We start from the raw sequence: 21,996 nt of genomic DNA, 5'->3' as shown, positions 1-21,996 counted from the left end.
TGAAACTAGCGAACTAGCTTGGAGCTAGTCTTGGATTAAGAACAGGATACAGATATGATTGGGAAAGATGATGGGCTTCATTTCCTGGTGCTTAGTTGGAGAGGCAGGTTTGTCTGTTAACACAGCAATTAAAAACACACATAGAAATTTTAAACTGCTTCCAGCATTCTCGGTCACTAGAACTTACTTTGGGAGTGTGTTTAAATCCTGCCTAACCACAAAAAACCTCACAAACAAAAGAATCACGAACAGGAATGTTCGCTTGAAGAGTAAATGGTTTCCAGATTTGACTACAGTATATAGGTGAACCATTGTGTTCTTCAAATGAACACACTAGGATTCCTCATGGCTGTTTCATATCTAGGCAATTACAGCACTGGACAGTATTTCAACTTGGGCAGCATAGCAGGCACAAAGTCATTCAGAATCACATAATTTGTAGAGTTGGAAAGGACCCTGAGGATCATCTAGTCCAACCCCCTGCAATGCTGGAATATGCAGCTGTCGCATACAGGGATCAAACCTGCAACTTTGGCATTATTTTAAAATATTTACATGCCACCTTTCTGAGTAGCACTCTTCCAGAGTAGTTTCAATATTAAATTTCAAAAATAGTATCAATGAAAATGTGTAACATAAAACAAAATAGTAGTTCTAGAGAACCAGCAATTCATGAAGAACAGGTTAGGAAAAAAGGTCTCCTAGCCAGTGTTGCTTATGTAAAGACACCTTCTGACACAGTCTTAAACCTTCTGACAAAGTCTTAAGAATTACACAGAAACCCAATTGCAATCAATGAGTTACCACAGTGACCGTTACTGGTAGATAATACTGCTTGCTTTCAATCTAAAGAAAACTGGTGGAATGAGTGAAAGTAGAAAGATAGTTATGGACTATACTGAGGCATGTAAAAATTACCAAATAGAGAACTTATATAGTTGTGGAGTGTGGGGGTTATGAACAGGGATGTTGTAAAACTGATTAAAAAAAAAAAGTAATTTGCCAAGACCAAACATCTCATAGATGAAATATTGGTGGTCATGAGGCATATGAAATTAATCAAGATTCAAGTTCCGATTTTTAAAAAAGTTTATATACATTAGCAAAACCTTTATACAATGCAATTTGGACTAGATGACAGGAAATAACAAATGTAAAAAAGTATGAGCTCTCCAGTACCAAATGTCACACAACACAGATTATACAAATGTTTACAAATTTTAAATAAAAATACATCAGTACATTTATCTTTTAAAAAGTCAAGTTTGCCATAGTGCAGATGGCAGAACTGAAGCAGAGCCCCTTTGACTGTTTGACTCAAAGGAAGTTTCTGACAATTATCTAGGTTTAAAGTGATTGCGCCAGGATTCTCTTCACCACTCAAATGTTACTTGAGACACAAAAGGCTCTGTAAAAATCAAGGCGTTAGCTCCCAGGACATGGGTTTGTTTACAGAATAGCACCTAATACAGCTAGCCTGTCCCCCTTGGGATTAACTAGGGAAAACCTGTGAAGAAAGTGAGAACTTTTTTATTAAAACGTTGCCAAGAAGTTTGGAAAAAGTGGGCAGAAATAGTTTTTATACATTGAGCCTGTGATCCTAAAGTGGGTGGAGTATGTGGAATGCAAAGGTGGTTCTATTGCCATTGTCAATTCCCTACTGGGCTTGAGCCAGCTGGGCGGAATGTGGGTAGGGGCTTTTAAACTGCCAAGACCACCCTAGGGGTCTGAAGACAGGGCATGGAATTTATTTATTTAATTTGCTAGTCCTGGAACCAAAATTATCCCACTGTCTGCTACTTTTAAGTTTTCTAAATAACAAGTGGCAAGGGAACTTAGGGCAGAATATAAAGTTTTCAATTTTTGTTTCCATCCACCATCCAAATCCCACCACTACTATTTCCTTCATTGTCAGCCTATGCTTGAAAACGGCAGATAAATTGCAATTTTGGCAGGGTATCCAGGTAAAAACACATAGTTCTTGTTTTCCATACATGGTTGGTGGAGGGAATTTTTGCTTTCATTATAGCTATATACAGAAATATACAATATAAATTAATCTACTACAGATGCAGTATATGAAAATGTATATACACATGTTAAAAATGCCACACTTCATCCTAGGTGAGAGAGAAGTGCTTCCTCAAAGAGCAACAGGCACTCAAAGCGCTAAATCCTGTGGCTGGGATAAAGGACCTGCCCTCTCATTGTCTTCCTCTCAGCTAAAAGCCCTTAAATTTCAGTTTAATCACTGCCTCTACAACACACATTTCAGCACCATGAGAGGAGGACCACGTCAGTTCACTGCTGGTGATAAGCTATTATAAATCAGTAGGTGAACTGTAAGGGAGCTGGAGGAGCCCCGGCCCTCAATCTTTTATGGTGTCACCTTAGGTACTAGTTTTTGAAGGGTACTGGGGGTGGGGGTAGAGAGATAGCAGAGAGGAAGAGAAATTAGCTAAAATCAGGAGGAGTTGAAGGTGGGGCTTGTGGATCCTCGTCTTTAGAATATCCCAGCACAGTTCTAAAACACCACAATCCATTGATTAGTTACAACCTGTGAAGAAATGATGCAGGCTTTCACTAGGATTTACTGCTTATCCATATTAAGAAGCCCTTATTTCTCCTAAGAATTTGAGAATTCACTCACCACACCTGAATCTGTATTTAGCAACCTACTTACAAGTGGAAGATGTAATGAGGATTCCTGGTGCCAGCACAAGCCCTCAGCAAAACACTATCCCCTCAACTTTCTTTCCCAGCATTATTTTAACAACATGCAAGCCAACCAAACTTCAGCCAAACTTGCTTGACTTTTCCAAGTAAAAACAATTCATTAAAAAAAATAAACCCAACCATATTAAGGCTAATCTATCAAAATATTTCCCAACTCTAATTGTAGAGACATCCAATCTGAGACAAAACTGATTCCCACAAATTACGGTTGAAACTTTTCGTAAAATCAAGCAAAATAGTTACAATTCTATTTGATATATTACAGACAGAAAAACTCAAAGCCCTATACATTGTCCTCTGGAAGAATACTAGGATAGTGTATCTGTACACACTTCAGTTACTTGGCAGCACGTCACTTCCCATTATCCTTTTCCTGTCAGAGTCCAGGCATGATGTATGCAATGTTGTCCAATGTGTTTGACTGGAAAGGTAGCCGGGGGGGGGGGGGGAGAGAAATGCATATTAAATTGAATCAGTATCTTATTAAAAAAAAACCAAGCATGCTTTTGACATTAATGCAGCAGAACAAATGACTTAGGAAAAACCAAACACCTAAAGACATGACAAAGGTAGACAGTGTGCTTCCTTTTGAGATGCACAAAAGCCTGTGGATCTTTCAGAGGTACTGGGGAATATTTTCATTTGCCCTGGGCTTTGATAGCTGTCACTAAGCCAATAAAGAAATATTTCAGCACCAATGATTTTATGGCACCCAATTCTATAGAAGCCAGGGCCACAAAATTTGGCTGGTCTTGGTAGCTGGACCAAAATCTGTGGTCCTCAGGACTTTCAGCACATGAGCAATAAGCTCCATTATGCTTGCAGGGGTTTACTCCCAGGAAACTAGCCCTAAGATTGCAGTAAGGTCCTATCTAATTCATGTCTGAGTAGACAGTAAGACTGGGTCACTGACTGTGTTTTATCTTTGCTACTCATTGCCAAAACGGTCACCTCGCCCCCCAGAGCCAAAGGCTTTATACTGATCACAGAGACTCAAAATGGCAAGACTCAGCCCTCTGTGGAACTGGAAAGGGGAACAGATATCTTTCTGTACTTCTGTTGTAACCCCCAAAGCTCATTGCAAGTCTTAAGAGATGATCCCCACTGCTTCCTCAACTCCAAGATGGAGAAGAAAGGACAATGGAACATTCACCATGGTTAGCAAAACTGGACTGCTGCTCAAAATTAAGTATTACTGATGTTCTGCTTTTTAGCACTGAACGTATTAGCTTGCTGCATTGTGCTTTAATTTTTAACATGGAGGGTGCCTTGAGCATCCTAGAAAAGGCAGGATATTAATATTTAAAATAAATTCAAAACATGTTTTTATAAAATTGCAGTTCTTACATAACACAGCCGCCTGCTGGTAGAAAATATTAACAGCAGGTTGCAAAAGGAACAGCCTTTAATAAATGTTTCAGCTGCCTGGGACAAATGAAGCAACTCTCCACATAATTAGGTGTGCTCCACAGCCAATGTGCTGTGATGGTTAAAGGGTTAGTTTAGAATGGGGAGAGACTTGGGTTCAATTCTCATTAGGTGAACTTGAGCCTGCCACCACCTCTCAGGCTAACCTATCCAACAGGGTTGATTTGATATGTTGCCTTGTATTCATTGGAGAAAAAAGTAGGATATGGATGCCATATTGTTTTCTATCCTCTATTGCACTATCCTTTATTTATTTATTTTACTTTACACAAGCTTTCTTTCAATAACAAAATCATTATTTATTTATATCCCACCTCCCCCCCCCATGAGCTCAAGGTGGCGTACATAGTTTTGCCCCTTCTCATTTAATCATCACAACAACATCCCTGAGAATTATGTTAGGCTGAGAGACAGTGGCTAGACAGTGCCTAGAAAGGGCTCAGCTCCTTTCCAACTCTACAATTCTATGACTGGCCCAGGGTCACCCAGTGAGGTGCAGAGCAGGGTTGGGATTTGAACCCTGGTCTCCTAAGTCCTAGAGGGACGCAGGTGGCGCTGTAGGTTAAACCACGGAGTCTAGGACTTGCCAATCAGAAGGTTGGCGGTTCGAATCCCCGCAACGGGGTGAGCTCCCGTTGCTCGGTCCCAGCTCCTGCCAACCTAGCAGTTCAAAAGCACGTCAAAGTGCAAGTAGATAAATACTACCTCCGGCAGGAAGGTAAATGGCGTTTCCGTGCGCTGCTCTGGTTTGCCAGAAGCGGCTTAGTCATGCTGGCCGCATGACCTGAAAGCTGTACGCCAGCTCCCTCGGCCAATAAAGCAAGATGAGCACTGCAACCCCAGAGTCGGTCACGACTGGACCTAATGGTCAGGGGTCCCTTTACCTTTTACTCCTAAATCCTAGTCCAGCAGTTTAACCACTACACCACACTAGTCCTCTAAATATTCTATGCATATACAATGAATACAAAATCTGGTATGGAGTGTATATTGCGTCATCTCACATACAAAAAAAGTGTGCTTTGAACACAGGAAAAGGTGGGACTGAAGTGCAACAAGGAAGACATGTGGACACCACCAACAAATTACATACAAACTGCATGTTCAACCCAGGCAATGGGTGCCAGTATTGCACCATCCATATGTTGTAAAGAATACAACTCCTATTGTTACTGACCATTGACCATGCTTGCTAGGGCTGATGGGAGTTGGAGTCCAACCACAGCTCGAAGGCACCACACTGGGTACTCCAGGACTAAAAATACATGATTGTGCAGAAGGGCAGATGGAAAAAAACCAACACAACTGGAATCCTGCTATGTTCAATCAGCATTTCCTTTCTAGAAATTCCTTAAGCTGTGAGAGAAGAGGGTACTAACACGGGAGTATCCTACATATAAAACACAGTGCTGAATGTGTGCTACAATTATGGCAAAAACCATGCCTTTCATGGGCAGAGGGAAGCGGTAAGAAATAGTATGAGACCTTGGCATTCCAAAACAACACAGAACAACACAGAACTTACCAAAACGTGTTTGGGGCAGCCGTTTAGTTCAGGGAGCTGGGATGTCAGGCATGCCAAAGGGCCTAGAGCACAAATGATTGAATCTAGGAGCACTGATAAACTTCCTGATACAGCTACCATACCCTGGGAAGGAAAGAGATTTGTCATGATGTCAGTGTGTTATCTTTGTCTTAGGCCCAGCACGGATTCTCTCATTCTCATGGAGCTGGCAACCCTGATTTGCTTATTGAAGCGCTCTTCCCTTAGAAAAGATGAAGTTATACTTTCTCATTTTTGAAGTTATTTCTGGCCACTTCTACTCAATACACCATGGCTGCAACCCTGCGCCCTATGTTTAAAGCACCAGGCAGAATGATAAATATGGGAACACAGCAGATGACAAAGCAGCTTTGCGCAAGATGCCAGTAAGGTGCTCCCACCCTGTACTTCCTTACTGTGATGCTTAAATGTTTGATGTGCTGCTTCTGTCCTGCTGTACACTGTACCTGGAGCTTCCATATAGTCATCATGACTACAAGCCACAAATTAATGGCTATATGAGGGGTTGGAAAGCCTTTCCAGCTCGAGGGCTTCATTCTGTTCAGGTAAGCACACTCTAGTAAAGGGCAGAACAATTAATGTAAATCTTATCTCTGTACAAGAGGCTGGTTTTTTTGACGCCCCCCTCGAGTGCCCATCCAGGCAAGCAAAAGTCCTCAGAGTTCAAGGACTCATTCCAGCCAGACAAAAACAAGCAAGAAGTCTATCAAGCAGGGCTGGTGAGAGGCATCACTGGGGAAGAGGGTGTATGGCTGGGGAGAGTCTCAAGATTCACAGACAGTACTGGAGGGTTGCATTTGGCCCCTGGGCTTAAGGATCCACACCCCTGGGCTGTTAAACATCCATGTTCAGAGGCAATAGATCTCAGTTTCATATCCTAGCAGGGTTTCCCAAACTTGGGTATCCAGCTGTTTGTTTGTTTTTTGGTCTACAACTCCCACCATCCCTAGCTAGCAGGACCAGTGATGATGAGAATTGTAGTCCAAAAACTGCTAGAGACCTAACTTTGGGGAAACCCTGTGTTATACTAAGAACATAAGAGGAGCCTGTTGAATCAGGCCATTCTGGTCTCTATTCAGGGTCCAACCACATACCCATGGGAAGCCCAGAAACAGAGCCTGACTGTAGCAGAAGTAAGTCATATAAACAAAGTTAGAAACAAAAAAATCACCTGAAAGCAAAAATAAATAAAGAATACGAATAAAGGGAAATGTACTCAGGAATTGTATACCCAGACACGAAATGTAGTTAAACTAGTAAATGAGGGTAAAATCAATTTGGGTGGATTGTTACTTCATGCTACTTTACAATGCAAGAGCTTTTCACTCTTAATGGATTCATCATTTCAGGGCAAACTGTTTGGGTAGCTGCCAAAATCCCCATTTGGGCATTTTAATTTAATGTCATTAGCAGTAATGCAGGGCGTGTCATCTTGTTCTGCGCAGGCAGTCATCCCAGAATGATGCCATGAAATGGCTGCGGGTAGTTTGTATAATAGACTAATGTGATCATCAGTTTCCATCTAATCCCTCAAACCAGCAGTAGCCAAGCAAGAGCTGTGTCTTATATGTATTTTGGAAAACATTTATTCTGCTTTATATATATAAACCTTAGTTCAACCAAACATCTTGACATAGAATTGGAAACCATGAGATTTTTTTTTAAAAAATGATAGCAACTCAGGAATGAAGCTTGCTTAAACCTGCAAAAGTGGAGTCTTGATACAGTGGTACCTCTACTTATGAACACAATTTGTTTCGGGGTGCCGTTTGCACCCCGAAAAGTCTGTAAGTAGAGTGTCGCTACTACGCAATAGAGCACTTATGTACGAAGCGCACAGAACGCTTCTGCGCATGCACGAAGATCACTTCTGCGCGTGCAGTGAACCCGGAAGTAAACACTTCCGGGTTTGCCGCATTGTTAACCTGAAAAGCTGCAACGTGAAGCAAACGTAACACGAGGTATGACTGTACATAAATAAGAGCCCTTGGAGCAAATAAAGTTCCAGCGAGTGGTGTACACACTTGTTCAATTTGGCACTGAATGCAGTATGCAGAACAGGCAAACTTGTTCAATTCAGCTTATTCCAATTACCATATTTTTTGCTCTATAGGACGCACTTTTCCCCTCCAAAAATGAAGGGGAAATGTGTGTGCATCCTATGGAGCGAATGCAGGCTTTTGCTGAAGCCTGGAGAGCGAGAGGGGTCAGTGCGCACTGACCCCTCTTGCTCTCCAGGCTTCAGGCAGCTATCCGCAAGCCTTCTGAACCCGGCGGGAGTTCCCGCCGGGCTCAGAAGGCTTGCGGAAAGCAGCCTGTTCTGGGGGCTGGGGCCGGGGGAAGCTCGGGCTTCCCCCATCCCAGCCCCGCAGCTAAAAGCCCCAGGAGCAGCGATGAGGTTGCTCAGGCTTCCCTCATCCCAGCCCCGTGGCTAAAAGCCCCGGGAGCAGCGGTGAGGTTGCATGCAATGTCGCCGCCGCTCCTGGACCTGTTTTGGGGGCTGCGGTCGGGGGAAGCTGTCTTGGCTTCTTTGCTCTTTGAGGCTGGGGGGGGGGGACATAATTTTTTTTTCTTCATTTCTCCCCCTAAAAACTAGGTGCGCCCTATGGTCCTGTGCACCCTATGGAGCGAAAAATACGGTAGTTATCTGAACTTTGTGAATAAAATAGCTCTGTTTAAAAATGAAATGACTACATTCACGTGCGAAGGTTCCTGCACCTACCTCTGTCTCCTGTAGCCTGTGGCCAATAAGACTTAGAGATTCACCCAGCAATTGCAGATGTGCAGCTACATCTATGGGATCCGTTTCAGGAACTTTGACAGGTGATGCAGATAGCACCACAGTGCTAGATGGAGACTTCTTATGGGGTGAAAGTGCCCCTGTTAGAGAAGCTGAAAACAGAAAGTAAAACACTTATTTCTGCATTTTCCATATTACGAAACTGCACAGTTTACATAGCCAAACTGTATGGCCATAGAAGTTCAGCCCACACTATTTCTTTAACTTACTTTATTTTTAATGAAGTTTTATTTATTCTCTTACATTTGGCTCTAGCTGATTCACAAACATACCACAAAACAGCTAAAAAATAGTTTTCAAAACAGTACAAAAAGCAAAAGGTAGGTATTCATTTTTTACTGTTTTTAAACCTTTTCATCCAGAGAGAGAAGGTTGTTGAAACAAAAATGTGTTCAATTGTTTTGCAGCTACAGTAGCAACAGCCTTAAGGAAACTGAGAATCAGTCTGTCCTTAATTATTCAGGTTTCACATTGTTGGCCTAATTTGTACAGATCTATTGGGAATTTGCTCCAACAGCATTTTTTGAGCAGCTTTATATTCGGTACCATATACCACACATGGAATAACTTTCCCCAGAAAGATCTTTTAAGTGCAGATCTTAGATTAACTCCTGAAAGCAAGCATAGTTTAATATGACCTTACTTATAGGTTTGGAAGTCCTGTGGATACCCAGGTATGATTTTGATTAAACTGCATTCCTTAATATTTAAAGACCTTAAAGTATTCCAAATTACAGTGGTACCTCTTTTAAGAACTTAATTCGTTCTGGAGGGCTGTTCTTAACATGAAACCGTTCTTAACCTGAGGTACCACTTTAGTTAATGGGGCCTCCCGCTGCACGATTTCTGTTCTCATCCTAGGGCAAAGTTCTTAACCCAAGGTACTACTTCCGGGTTAGCAGAGTTTGTAACCTGAGGTGTTTGTAACCCGAGGTACCACTGTAGTATTACTGTCTGTGTATGTGGCCTAGGCCTTCTATCAAACAAAATAAGTTTTGTTTTAGCATAGTTCAAAGGTAGTTCTTTTTTTTTCCAAAATGAAAAGAATTCAAAATCTTAAAAGGGTCCCTCATACTAAGCATAGATGAAGATACAATGGGCATGCCATCTGCATAAAGCAACATGGAGGGTCTGCCATCACAACATGGAGGGTCTGCCATCAAAAACTGTGTGGGATAAATACTGAGGTTCTTTGAAGATCCTGGATTACACACACACACTCAAAATGGACTAACAGACACCCTCGTCTTACACTTGAACAGCCTCATTTTAAGAATGGCATGGAAGAAACAGTGGAATATAGAGGTTACCTTTCAGTTTTGGTGCACCCTCTGATGAGGTTGCTTTCCTCTTCACTGTTGTAGCCTCTGCTTTATTCTGCTTGTGTTGCAAATACTGCGCCTTCTGCTTCCAAACCTGAAAAGAATAGGGAAAACAAAACTAGTGTTAAAAAAGGCAACATCAGCTGTCCAACCATACAGATGGAGCAATTGTAAAACAGGATGTCTGGCCAAGTGTGTGTGTGTGTGTGTGTGTGTGTGTGTGTGAGAGAGAGAGAGAGAGAGAGAGAGAGAGAGAGAGAGAATATATCAATACCAAACATTTCCCATTTGCAAGCAGGGGTAGGTGATATGCAATACACAGATTTGGAAGGTAATAAATACAAGAACCATGGTGGCAGTATTCTAGGACCAAGTCAGTTTTCTGCCTACACGTGCCATTTTCTGTATAAATGTTTATCAGATATTTACCAGCTTATCTTTCTCTGGAAGCTGCTTCCAAACTTCTGCCAGCTTTTTGCTCAGATCACCAAAATCTAACGGGAAAACAGGGAAAGTAAGCCATTCAGAGAAAAGCAGAGATTTTCTATGTACATTCAGTTAACTACTTGAACCGTTATAGGACTCATTGTTTACAATACATACGATGCTAAAATATCTCATTATTGTCTGCATACATGGAAAAACAATCCATGGAACAGTTGCAAAAACATCACAGCGAGGAATTTGAGCAAGAACATAAGAAGAGCCCTGCTGGAACATACCAGAGACCTAGCTAGTCCACCTCTTTCCCCCACAGGGGCCAACTACATGCCTATGGAAAGCCCACTAGGAGGACATAAGTACAGCACCACTCCCACTTTTGTTCCCCAATGAACAATATTTAGAGGTATACTGATTCTGGAGGTATCACACAGCCATCATGAAAAGTAGCCTTATTCTCTATGAATTTGTCTAATCCCCTTTTTTAAAGCTCTCTTACATTAGTGGCTGGTCTAGTCCATCCCACACAATGTTGTAATGCATGTTACATAGTCAGGATTTGGGACAAAAAGTGGAAAGGAGCAGGAACCAAGAAATTCAGAATTCTATGCTTGGGAGGATATGTGACAGCAGAATGGAAGGTAATTTCTACCGCTATGCATATATGTGGCATTTAATCCTGTCATCTACCCAGAGAAAAAATATTGTACGCCTGCCTACCCTCCGAGTATTCACAATTTAAATGCTAACATGTTTGTTCCTAGCAAGGGTGCTAATCATTTTTGGTTTATGACATAAGGCACAATTGCCCGTTTCTAACAGGGATCTGGAGGTCTGATATGGTTGTGTTTCTTAAGTTTGAAAAAACCCCACATCCTTCAGTCCCTTTACATGGGGTTCTGCAGAGGAGACAAGTATGCTGATCTAGACTCCCCAAGCTCCAAAAGTCATGTGCACAGAGCCATCTTGAATCCAAGGACTTTTGAATGCCCTACTTGATAATCACACCTTGACCAAGCAGTGAAGAATGACATTTGCATTACAACCCTTAGTGCCATTTTTATTTCTGCTGCCACTTTAATACCAAAGAGACGGCCCAGAATGATTGGTTATATGCTTTCTGAAAAAGTGTATCGCCCAGATTCATAATGGGAACACAGAGCCTTCGCTGGAGCAGACAGAGTTCTTTCAAACATTTAAACATTTCTTCTCCGCAGCTTGTGCTTTCGTTTTGCAGTGGCCCAATGGGCAGGATCCAACATCATGCCAGTAAAGATGCCAGGCATCCCCCTACCTATCTCTCCCCTGCCTCTCCTTTCCAAAAGGTCCCCCAATTCTCTGGAGCAGATTTTAGGGGTATACAGGTGGGTTGCAGGGGGAAAGAGAGAAAGTGCAGTGCAGTGTGTCCAAGCGGGATGCCACAACTGGATATCTTCCAAACCTTACCGGACACTTCTATTACCTATTCCTGGATGCTCAGCCACAATGTTCACACGATACTCTTTACAGAATACTTGGTAGGCAGACATGTTCTTCTTCTTTGGCTAATCAGGAAGAGGAAAAAGAAAGCAAGACGTTTATGTTGGAATATGTTGTAAAATATTCAAGCTCCTTTAGAAATCCCCAAAGAAAATAATCTCCTGGTGCATTCTCTTAGACAAGTTAGAAGTGGGTTAATTTCAAGCTGACTTTTTGTATGATGTATGTTATCTAGCTTCTTATATTCATACTCAGTCCTTGAGGTCATTGTTGGAGACCTCTCTGAGTGGTAGTGCCAAATCAGACCCAGAGTATGGATATGAAAGAGAAGGTATTCTCTGTGGCAGCACTGCACCATCTTTCTCAGAAAGGCATGCCTGGTGCATACTTGGTAACCTTTTCAGTACCAGGCAAGTACTCTTTTATTTTCCCATGCTTTTCAATGGATTTTTAATCAGTAGATTGCTTAGCATCAAGGTTATTTATATCAAAAAGAAAAAAAGTCAATGCAAGTCTGATTTAAATCACGTTTCCTACAGATACTTCTTCCTATTTTCTAAACAATGGTGGGAATCTGACCATTAATGCAGGTTAATTTACAACTAAGCAATACCATTTGTTGTTACTATTTTTAATGCAATTTTACAACTTATATATACATCATACAATATTCATAATTTATCTCTTATCTTCAGCCTTCCCAGTCTATCTCTCTCCATGGCATTCTAGGTAGTCTTTTGTCGGCTGCATATTCTATTATTCCACCCATTCCTTTAGTTAGTGTGTGTCTTCCTTTAATTAGTGTTATCTGCTGCTCATATGTTCATTCCTACCTGTAGGTTAAATTGACTATTATACCCTCTAAGATACTCTTCAAAGCACTTCCACGCATCTTATCTGTGACTCATCTTTATTTCTTAATTTCAGTTACTAATTCTGTGTATTCTATCAATTTATTCTGCCAAATTTCTATTGTGAGTATCTCTTTCTTTCAATTTTTTTGGATATACTACTCTAGCTGCGGCAGTCATAAACAATACCATTTAAACCACTCTTTCTTACAACTAGGCCTTGCATCGCTTTGTTGCACTGTTCCTTCTCTACTGACAGCTAGAATGTATTTAACCCCTTCCCATATAGACCATCTTGGCTATGAGTCCTGGAAGACTTGCTCCCTGCCTTGCAGACCTTTCTCTACCTGGGCTGGGAAGACAGGGCTGTGACTGACTCCTGCTACAAAAGCTGAGGCTGCTGAACAGAATCTTGGACTGAGGCATTGTTTAAGTGGTTTTGGGAGGGGAGGTTTTGCTGTTAATTTTTTGTATCTTTTTTGTATCTTATGAGTTATGTGGAAATGGTTCAATTTGGTTGTGTACTTTTTGATGTCTTGTTTATTGTTTATGACTACTTTTGCTAGTAATTTTTTATATGTTGTAAACCATGGCTTGAGTGTGGTTTAACTTTAGAAAGGCAGCATACAAGTAAAATAACTGATTGACTGATATTGGGTCTTTCTTACAATAAGCCCCATAACAGCATACAAACAAAGTTAAGTATGGGGATATACTGCACAGTGGGCATTTTTGTTTTCTCTTCTTTCCAGTATGGATCTTCTCTGCTTCACTCTTACCTTGATAGGTAGATGTCTGAAAGGTACCAGGCAGACTACAGCAATTTATTTTCATTAGGTTAAATTGATACGCCTATGTTAGGCAGGTAGAGTATACATATCCATATTTCAGCAAGGATCCAATTGGTTTTTCATTTACATAAAAGCCTTTTTTCAAACTCAGTGTGGGCTATATCTCACTACACCATGACTTTGTACTATTAATTTCCATGGGTATACTCTGCATAACTTAGATGGACAGCATCCTGTATCTGGTAGAGACATTGATAGAATTTAGACATTTACTGTAGGGCCAGTGTTCGAAACTCCCATTGTTCTAGTTGCATTTTGTGACAGGGAATTTCATTTTTTTGGGCATTTTGAGGTTTTGATTTTAAAAGTTTCAATGCCTATTTGTATTTAACTTTTATTGATTTGTATCTGGTGTGCTGTGTTTTATATTGCAATTTTAAAGTTTCTTATTTTATTCTGTAATTGTTTTGCTATTCTCACTGTATTTTATCAATGTTTATATACATGACTCAAAGAGCTTCAGCTACTGGGCAGTACAGGGCTGCCATGAATGAATAAAAGAGCTTCTTCTGCCAGCTACTTTTACCTAAATATTTCTAAAGCAGAAACCAATTTGTTTCAATGTTAAACACATTCGGGGGGGGGGGGGAGAGAAGTGTACTCCTTTAGAGTGTTTTCTGCTTATCTGCAGTTCAGAAAGACAACAATCAAGATAATTTATATATTTGGTTCCTATTTCTGAAGTTACCTAACAAAACTGCAAAGAACAGTCTAGAGCCCTCTATTTTGGGAACAACAGTCCTCAGCATTTCTAATCACCCACTTGTGCTGCCACTTTTTCCTTTTTACCTTTTCTTTGTCCATTTTTTCAACCTTCTCCTTTTCTTCTTTCTTCTTCTTCTTCTCACTCTGGCCATCTGTATGGAATACAGGTGGCGGTGGAGGTGGTGGAGGAGGAGGGGCAGGAACGGCAAACTGCGCACTGGTTGGAGAGACTGGGAGTGGAGCTGTTACTTCTGCTACTGCCAGTGAAGAGGAAAGCCCAGAAAGCCCAGAACTCTTCTTGGATTTGGAATGCTTCTTTTCCTTGTGTTTCTCCTTGTCCTTCTTCTTTTTGCTCTTCTTTGATTTCTTCTTCTTCTTTATCTCCCGGTACGAATCATCAATTACTAGCTCTCCAGCTTCCAGTTCACCTCCAGAGGAAGAACCTGATTCCCCTTGTGGTTCCAGGCCTGAAAGCTCAAATTCACTGCTTTGGCCTTCAGGGAAGAGGGGAGTGTCTGGGCTAAAGCTCTCAGCAGCTGGAGAGGGATGTGGATCCTTCTCCAGTGGTTTGTGCTTCTTTCGGGATGATTTCAAAAAGCCGTGCGAATCATGACTTGGGAGAAATGATCCCTGCTCGTCCCGAGCTGACTTCTTAGAGGATTTCTTTGTGGCTGACGGATGTGGAAAGGGCTCCTCCGCTGTGCTTCCCCCCTTCTCCTTCGGTGAGAGGATGAGTTTCATCTTTAAGCCATCAGGTTCACGCAAGGTCAACATTTCAGTGTTCACATAGGGGGGCTTCACCTTTTTGGACTTGTGGAAAGTACTTTCATCCAAGGACAGGTCACTGCTACTGCCACTCAGTTTTTTCTTGTGGTGTTCCTTCTTGCCTTCTGAATGGCCAGAGGCAGAGAGTGAAGAATGAGATGACTTTTCAGATGTTTTCTTCGAGGACTTGGAGCTTGTGGCCAAAGGCGAGGTGATGGCCTTAAGCAGATCCATGGCAGTGTCAGCAGAGGGTGGGCTTGTCACTACTTTTTTCCTCTTCTTTGCAGACGATTCCAAAGGCAGGGATAACTCAAATGAAGAAAGTTCTGAAAGAGTTCAGAGAAGAAGGATCAGTGGAAGTATACCCAACAACAAGTGCATCTTCACTTGCACACCGTCATAACTTCGCGGCCTCATGTCCGGGTGAAGGTAGTCGGTCTTGAACAGCTAAGAGCTATCCTACAGTAAATCAATTTTGGTTTATAAACCAGTGAGGCCAATTGGTGAGGCTGAAATATAAGGACACATTGGTTTTTAAGAGGCTATTTTGTTTCTGGTGTATTCAGTAATGGTTGGCAGCTCTTACCTGACCTGTGAGTGGTGTCAGTGCAATGTTCTGGGACAGGGGAGGTGGCAGTGATAAACAAACACACTGACAGCTGATCTTGCCTCTTCTCCTATTGGTAAGCCAGTGACACCTGTGATGGGAGGCCAGGTATGAAAGTCGACTTACAAATAAGTTGGTGAGGCTTATTTGACAGCAATACAAAACCAAGCCTCGACCGAGCCCTGTGGAATACTCTGCCAATAGATTTATCAGCACCTTCCGTTTCAACCTTTAAATGCCTGCTGAAAACCTTTCTATTCAACAAGGCTTATTCAAGCAATTCAGAATGCCTATTTCCATAACAGTTAGCTGATTTCTGACTTTTAAATTTTATTTGTTGTTTATTGTATGGTTTTATGTGTGACTGTTGTAAGCTACTCTGATGCTATTTATGAACAGTGGTATATAAATATTTTTATAAGTAAATGAAAATAAATTAGCTGTCAAAGTGAATATGCAATATATACAGCTGCCTCCCTTTCACTGATTGGCCTCTCCCTTATCTATCTTTAGAATGGAAGCTTTGTGGAAAAAGACCTGGCCTCTCACTTTACCTCCAGGAAGCACAAAGCCTATTGGCAGAACCTTAGAAGTACAAACTGAACCTTAAAATCACTGCTCAACTTTTCTCCTTTGTCATATCCCTTCCTATGTTGCTTCCACTCTTACCTCTGTAATAGTACTCATTGGAGTGCTTCCTCTTCTTCTTATAAGTGTCTGTCCCCAGCAAGAAAATGTCACTTTCCTGCAAAAGAAGATAACAGCACTTTAGAAAGAAAAAGAACCAAGTAATGAAGGCATATACATATTAATTTCTAATACAGATGATCATAGACGTCACATTAGCTAACAAATATGCTCTCTATGGCATGGCATTTCTTTGCTTTGAAACAGAAGATGGACTGAGTTGCCATGTGAATTTTAGAAATGATATACTCAAGAGAAAGCAGAACTTCCCTGTTTAAGAGCGGAAAACAACTTTTCCAAGCTGAAGATTTAGGACAAAAAACAAAAGCAAAGCTCAAATAATCACCTCTAGACTAATATGAGAGATTTCAGGTCAAAGGAAATGTTTTGAGGAAAAGCTGTCTGTGTTAACATCCCCAGGGAATTGAATGAGGTAGATCACACCTCATTATTTTTCAGGCTACCTGCAGAATCAGGCGAACAACAACATATCAGTTTGCATCCTGCAACAATATAATGATGACCTATGCATCCAAAAGAATAATTTCTATTCTGTAATGATCTTTCAATCTCTAATTCAAACAGCAGTTTAAGATGAGTGGATGATAAAAAATTACATTCATCTCATCCTAGTTTTTAGAAGAAGGGGATACCATTTTATTGAACTTTCTAAAATAGGGAAATAGTATGACTTCTACATCTGTTTCTATAACCCCAAGAATCTTGTTCTCTCATTTCTCTTAATGTGGCATTTACTACCAACAGAGCAGTTCAAATTGGGCTGGGAGAGGCAAAGTTGGACTGACAAGCTTTTCTCATTCTCTTCTCAGACTCTCTCACCTTCAGCCTCTTCTGTGAATTCTTCCTGACCTGAGCAGCTATCTCCTCCTCTTCTCGAAGCAGGTCCTTGTAGGAACGTTTCTTTTCTCGCTGGGTTCTGCCAGCTACTAGTCCCACACCATCAATTCGGTCACTCTCTAAGCAGTCTGAAGGAGGAAACACTGGCGTGGTCAGAAATAATCAAGGCACGCTCTCACAACTGTCACTGTGGCCAAAGATAAAACACAATGCACAAGAGGAAGCAAGCAGTCACATACACACACATACACACAATCTACTCACTACTGTAAAGCACTGCCCCAAACCTTTAGGGAAATGCTTTAGGCTGCCGTATCAAAGGCTGAAGTTTTGTTCCTACTCTTGGTGCCCCCCCCCCCTTGGATAGCAAGAACTGAAAAGGCTTCTCAGCCAAATGAGGACCTAGGCATCTGTGTTGTGCTGTGTTGAAGGTCTGGATCCAGTCCTCAATCCAATTATAATTCTACGGAGCTGACAAGGGTTAGGAAGTGCTGTTTGTTGCCAAGCCTGATAAAAATTAATCAGCACTTTGGAGCTTGTGAGACTCGTGTTTCAATTCAGGTACACTTAACTTTCTGAGTACAAGGGAGGGATCTGGAATGCTGCAGAAACCCAATCCATGCAGGACACTGGCTTTCTTTCTTAGTCTCTCACTCCATGGACTGGGGGGGTTGTACTTTCCTCGTAACACCTCTCAGATTATGAAACAATCCTACCTTCTTTTTTCTTGGAGTCATCATAAGCCATGGTGGTCCTGCAGGGGCCTGGGAATGTGTTGCCACGCCTGGGCTCCTTCCCCCGTTCCCGTCTACAGGACAAGGTCTAAGAAACAGAGAATGAGAATAACCCTCCCATAAAGTGGAATCATAATGCAGAAAGGGACTGAATGAAGATTTTTTTTTTAAAAAAAAGAATGAAATGGGAAGCAGGAGGGTGAAGTGGTGTGCCTTCTCAGCAGTTTATCTTTATCCTCCAGACATTCCAGGGCTTGGAGAAAGATCCCAGATTCAGCAGGCAGTTTGGTTTAGCTGATTTTCATGTTAAAAAGCAGGAGAGGAATGTTTTTCAAGGTGAGAACCAAGCCTCTGTTCCACTAGTTTTAAACAGATTAACACCATGTGATCTTTTCCAATGAAACACAAGGACAGTGACCAAATAACTATATTGGGCTTTTGTATTGTTACAATATGTTCAGGTGAGTACTGTATTGAATCCTGCAGTTTTTAAAGGAAAGTGTGTAAGAGCCATGGAGGTGAGGGAATGAGAGTTTTATAATATCTTATTCTAGGATAAAGTGAATTGACTGGAGAGAAGAATTAAATTTTTCAGTCCTGTGTGATGTTCAGTGATATCAAACTTTAGAGGCTAGTGATGGTGCAGCAATAGTAGGCATTAGTTCTATTATTCCCACAGGTGTTGTTCAGAGTACCAAACTGGGGAAGGAAAAGGGAAGGAAAAGGAGGAGAAAGAGAGAAGACTGAAAGAAGCAGTCCTTTTTCCAGGGCCTCTGCAGCATTTCCAGTCTCTGTCACCTCAGATGCTCAGGATTTCCCCAACCTGCCTCAGGAAGGATACTGATTCAGGAAGTGGGGCACTTGCTATTTCTGTTCTTGAATCATGCTTTATCCCCCTTAAAATGACAGACATGCAATATCTCTCAAAGCATAGTTGTGCAGTTTTTATTTTGAGTCTCACAATAATTTTAAAAGATTCAGCTCCTGAATAAACATGATTTCCCCTGTATAAACCATTTGAATTTTGAATACATTTATACACAGCTGTCATAAATATGCTGAATTAAAGCATAGGTTCTTAAAAAGGGGGAGTTTTGACCTCCTTATAGTAATGTATTTTACAAATAATACAAAAATACAAGATGTTAACCAATATCAGCTGTTAGAGATATTAATGTAAACTAGTGGGTTAAGTTCCTGAAGAATATTTCAACCTGTGAATGGAATATTTCATCTGATAAAGAAGACTTTGAAGAAAAGTTATCTGCATATTAGAATTCCCTCATTAATTCTTTATGATGCATTCATAACAAATTCACTAACAGAATTGCTTTTGCATATACCGGTAAGCTAGAAAACAAGCCTCTGCTTCTTCATGTACCGTACTTAAAAGGTCAGGCCTCACACAGACAAGCATACAATAAGCTGTAACTCAGCAGAATTGGTCCCTGTACAAAGCAGGGCTCCCTGGTTATAGGCAGAAAGGACTGGACAATTTACAGGATTGACAACTCAATTCTATAGACACTTATTTAGCAGTAGGTGGGGGCTTGAACAATGCAGGATTTACTTCTGAGTAAACACTTGGAGGAGGACGCTGCAAGCCCTGTGAAAATGGGTGTTCACAACCAGCGCTTGCAAGTTACCTCTCAAGTGATTTTAACAACCCCAGCAATTTAATTTTGTTACATCATGCAGCTATCTTTCATAGGAATACTTCTGAGGCTTCCAACTTGCCTGTAGTGGATAGGCTATCAAGCATTTAACTACAATGGTTATCAGCAACAGTTTTAAATGACATGGTGCCTGGAAGAGTGGTATACCACAAGCAGTACAGGAACAGTATCACCCAGCGGCGTAGCATGGGGAGTGCAGGGGGGGCCGGACGCGCTGGGCGCAACATCTGGGGGTTAGGGTTAGGGTGCGCAAATCCACGGGTTAGGGGGCACAAATTACTTGCCTTGCCCCGGGTGCTGACAACCCACGCTACGCCACTGGTATCACCCATACCATGAAGTCCACACAGGCGTTGGTTATTTATGTGAAGAGAGGCACCCACCCATTACTCTGCTGCAAGGGACTTACAAAGTCGCATGGTTTTATAAGATCAGAAAAGGGCAACTTATGTTTCCAGCGTTATTCTCCTACTAACAGCTCTATTTGTTCATATGTCTGGGTTAGCTGAGTTGGCAAAGCATGAGACTCTTAATCTCGGGGACATGGGTTCGAGCCCCAGCTGGGCAAAAGATTCCTGCATTGGAGGGCTGTTGGACTCTTGGTCCCAACTCTACAATTCTACTAGCAAGGGTCTGCATATTAGGGCCAGCAGATGCCTCTGATTTCCTGACACCCAAGCCCTTGTGGAGCACCACAGCCCCATGCAGCAAGTCCTGGGCAGCTCTTTACTCTTGACCTGGAGCCCAACCATGCCCCGCTGCTTCCTTCTGGCCAAGTCAATGCCTGCATTTCTCCCCCTTCAGCACCAGCCTGCCACCATCCCATTCATTCATTCATTCTGGGCATCGAGTCGAAGCTCCACAAAGGCCACCGAGTTCGGAGCCCGGCAGCGGAGCACATTCCTGCTTGACACAAGTCACCACAAAAGGATGCCAGAGATCCAGGAGCAACAACACCCCTTTTATCTGGGGAAATCAAATAAAATAGTTTTAAGAAGGAGGATCGTTTCCATCGCTCCCGGCAAAGGACAATGCCTCGATTATTATCGCCCCAGTGGCCGGAAAACAGCCGCGGGCGGAGCCTGCGGGCCGCTGCACGGAGCAGCATCCGAACCCAGAGCTGGCAAGAGCAGCGGCCAAGCCCGCGTCGCCGGCCGCTTCCTCACCTGCGGCTTCTGCTGCTGTTGCCCATTTCTGAACTGCACCTGGTCCAAGCGGCGCAGCGACGCCCTCTGTCGGTAAACCCCGCTCGCCCCCGGGCTGCCCAGGCGCCACGCCCACTGCGCATGCGCACCCGCCCCTCGAGGGGGGTGGGGGCAAGGACCCCGCACGACCCCTTTCCCGCCTCCTCAGTTTGAACTGGCCCCGGCCGTTGGCCGCCCTGTGGCCCCTCGCCCTTTGCGCGCTCACCCCAGGCGGGCTTCAGAAGCCTCCGGAACGGGGCGGAGGAATTTGTCGACGCAGTGAGTGGCGGCGGGCAGATAACGGAGCGACCTGCCCCCTCCCGGCGGAAGGTTGCCTTCCCTCCCCCGCGGCGGAAGGGGGTGGGGGAGCGGCCAGCCTCAGATCGCCTCGCCGCTTCGAGCGGCCGCCATCTTGGTGTGGGAAAGGGACGCCCGCCAGTTTCAGCCGCTAAGGCGAAGCAGCCGAGCGCCGAGCTCCTCCGCTCTCGACGCCGTTAAGAGAGCAGAGGCTGGAACCTGGTGCCGAGTGCATCGATTTGCCAGGTGTTGAGGCTTCTGCGAGCGAAGTACAAAAGCCGGTTCTCAGGATGCTATCGAGCGGCGGTTCTAGGACCCTTCTGAGTTGCGATTTTTATTCTTCTTCAGAAAATAATCAAAGCAAATGTATATCAGAATCTGGGGAGCCTGCAGTTCAATCCTAGGCATGCCTGCTCGGAATCAAGTCCCCGTATATGTACAGAAATGGGACTTTCCCCCCTAAGTTTTGTGCAGAATTTCGGTAACTACAGTTGAATACAGTGGAATTTGCTTCCTAGTAAACCTCTGTAGCGTTGCCCGTTCTTCAATACGTGAATACAAAGAGGCACTTGCTAGTGATTCGTCTTTTTGTTTGATTAAAGGCTTCCTCGTGTACCTAGACGGCAGTTGGCGGTGTGGCATAGGTCTCACTACGATTCTCAAAGGAGGTTTAAGCAGTTACGTATAGGGGAAAACAGGGAACTCAACCTTAGTCCAATTTGTGATCAGCTCTTAATTGGATCAGGACGTGGCGCAGGTATGGGAAAATAAGAGGAAGGAATAATTTAACTTGAACTCTCAGGCATACTATGTTTCCCTTGGTGTCCAATAAGAGAATGTTAGCGCCCCCTTTTTTCAATCGAGTGTTCACCCAGTGTTTACACTCTGTTGGGGTTCACCACTGTTGTTACTCAAAACTGAAAAATGTTTACAAAAAGATGAAATGTGTTAGCAGAAAAAAGAAAAAAAAGGGAGCACAAACTTGCACATCCTGATTTATATATATCTATG

General features: G+C 42.7%; 1 protein-coding gene across 5 annotated transcripts; it reads right to left on the bottom strand.

Moving 5' to 3' along the window:
- Nucleotides 1-1,075: 1,075 nt before the first annotated feature.
- On the bottom strand, nucleotides 1,076-21,179 carry HMGXB4 (HMG-box containing 4). Of its 5 annotated transcripts, none has more exons than XM_083700381.1 (11): nucleotides 20,915-21,179; nucleotides 17,811-17,916; nucleotides 17,077-17,281; nucleotides 16,219-16,294; nucleotides 14,262-15,268; nucleotides 11,754-11,835; nucleotides 10,280-10,344; nucleotides 9,839-9,944; nucleotides 8,451-8,620; nucleotides 5,690-5,812; nucleotides 1,076-3,157 (listed from the first exon to the last, which is right to left on the bottom strand). In XM_083700381.1, the coding sequence occupies exons 5-11, from the start codon at nucleotides 15,174-15,176 to the stop codon at nucleotides 3,113-3,115; spliced, it is 1,506 nt and encodes a 501-aa protein (XP_083556507.1). In that variant the 5' UTR covers nucleotides 15,177-15,268; nucleotides 16,219-16,294; nucleotides 17,077-17,281; nucleotides 17,811-17,916; nucleotides 20,915-21,179; the 3' UTR covers nucleotides 1,076-3,112. The 5 variants fall into 5 exon arrangements, with proteins under 5 accessions (XP_083556507.1, XP_083556505.1, XP_083556506.1 ...); XM_083700379.1 differs by having other exon boundaries at nucleotides 17,077-17,222; nucleotides 20,915-21,154; XM_083700380.1 differs by lacking the exon at nucleotides 17,811-17,916 and having other exon boundaries at nucleotides 17,077-17,222; nucleotides 20,915-21,133.
- Between the last annotated feature and the right edge of the window lie 817 nt (nucleotides 21,180-21,996).

Source organism: Podarcis gaigeae (genome assembly GCF_964106915.1).
Source record: "Podarcis gaigeae genome assembly, chromosome: 10".
Taxonomy (NCBI): domain Eukaryota; kingdom Metazoa; phylum Chordata; class Lepidosauria; order Squamata; family Lacertidae; genus Podarcis; species Podarcis gaigeae.
This window is presented reverse-complemented; position numbering and strand designations above follow the sequence as displayed.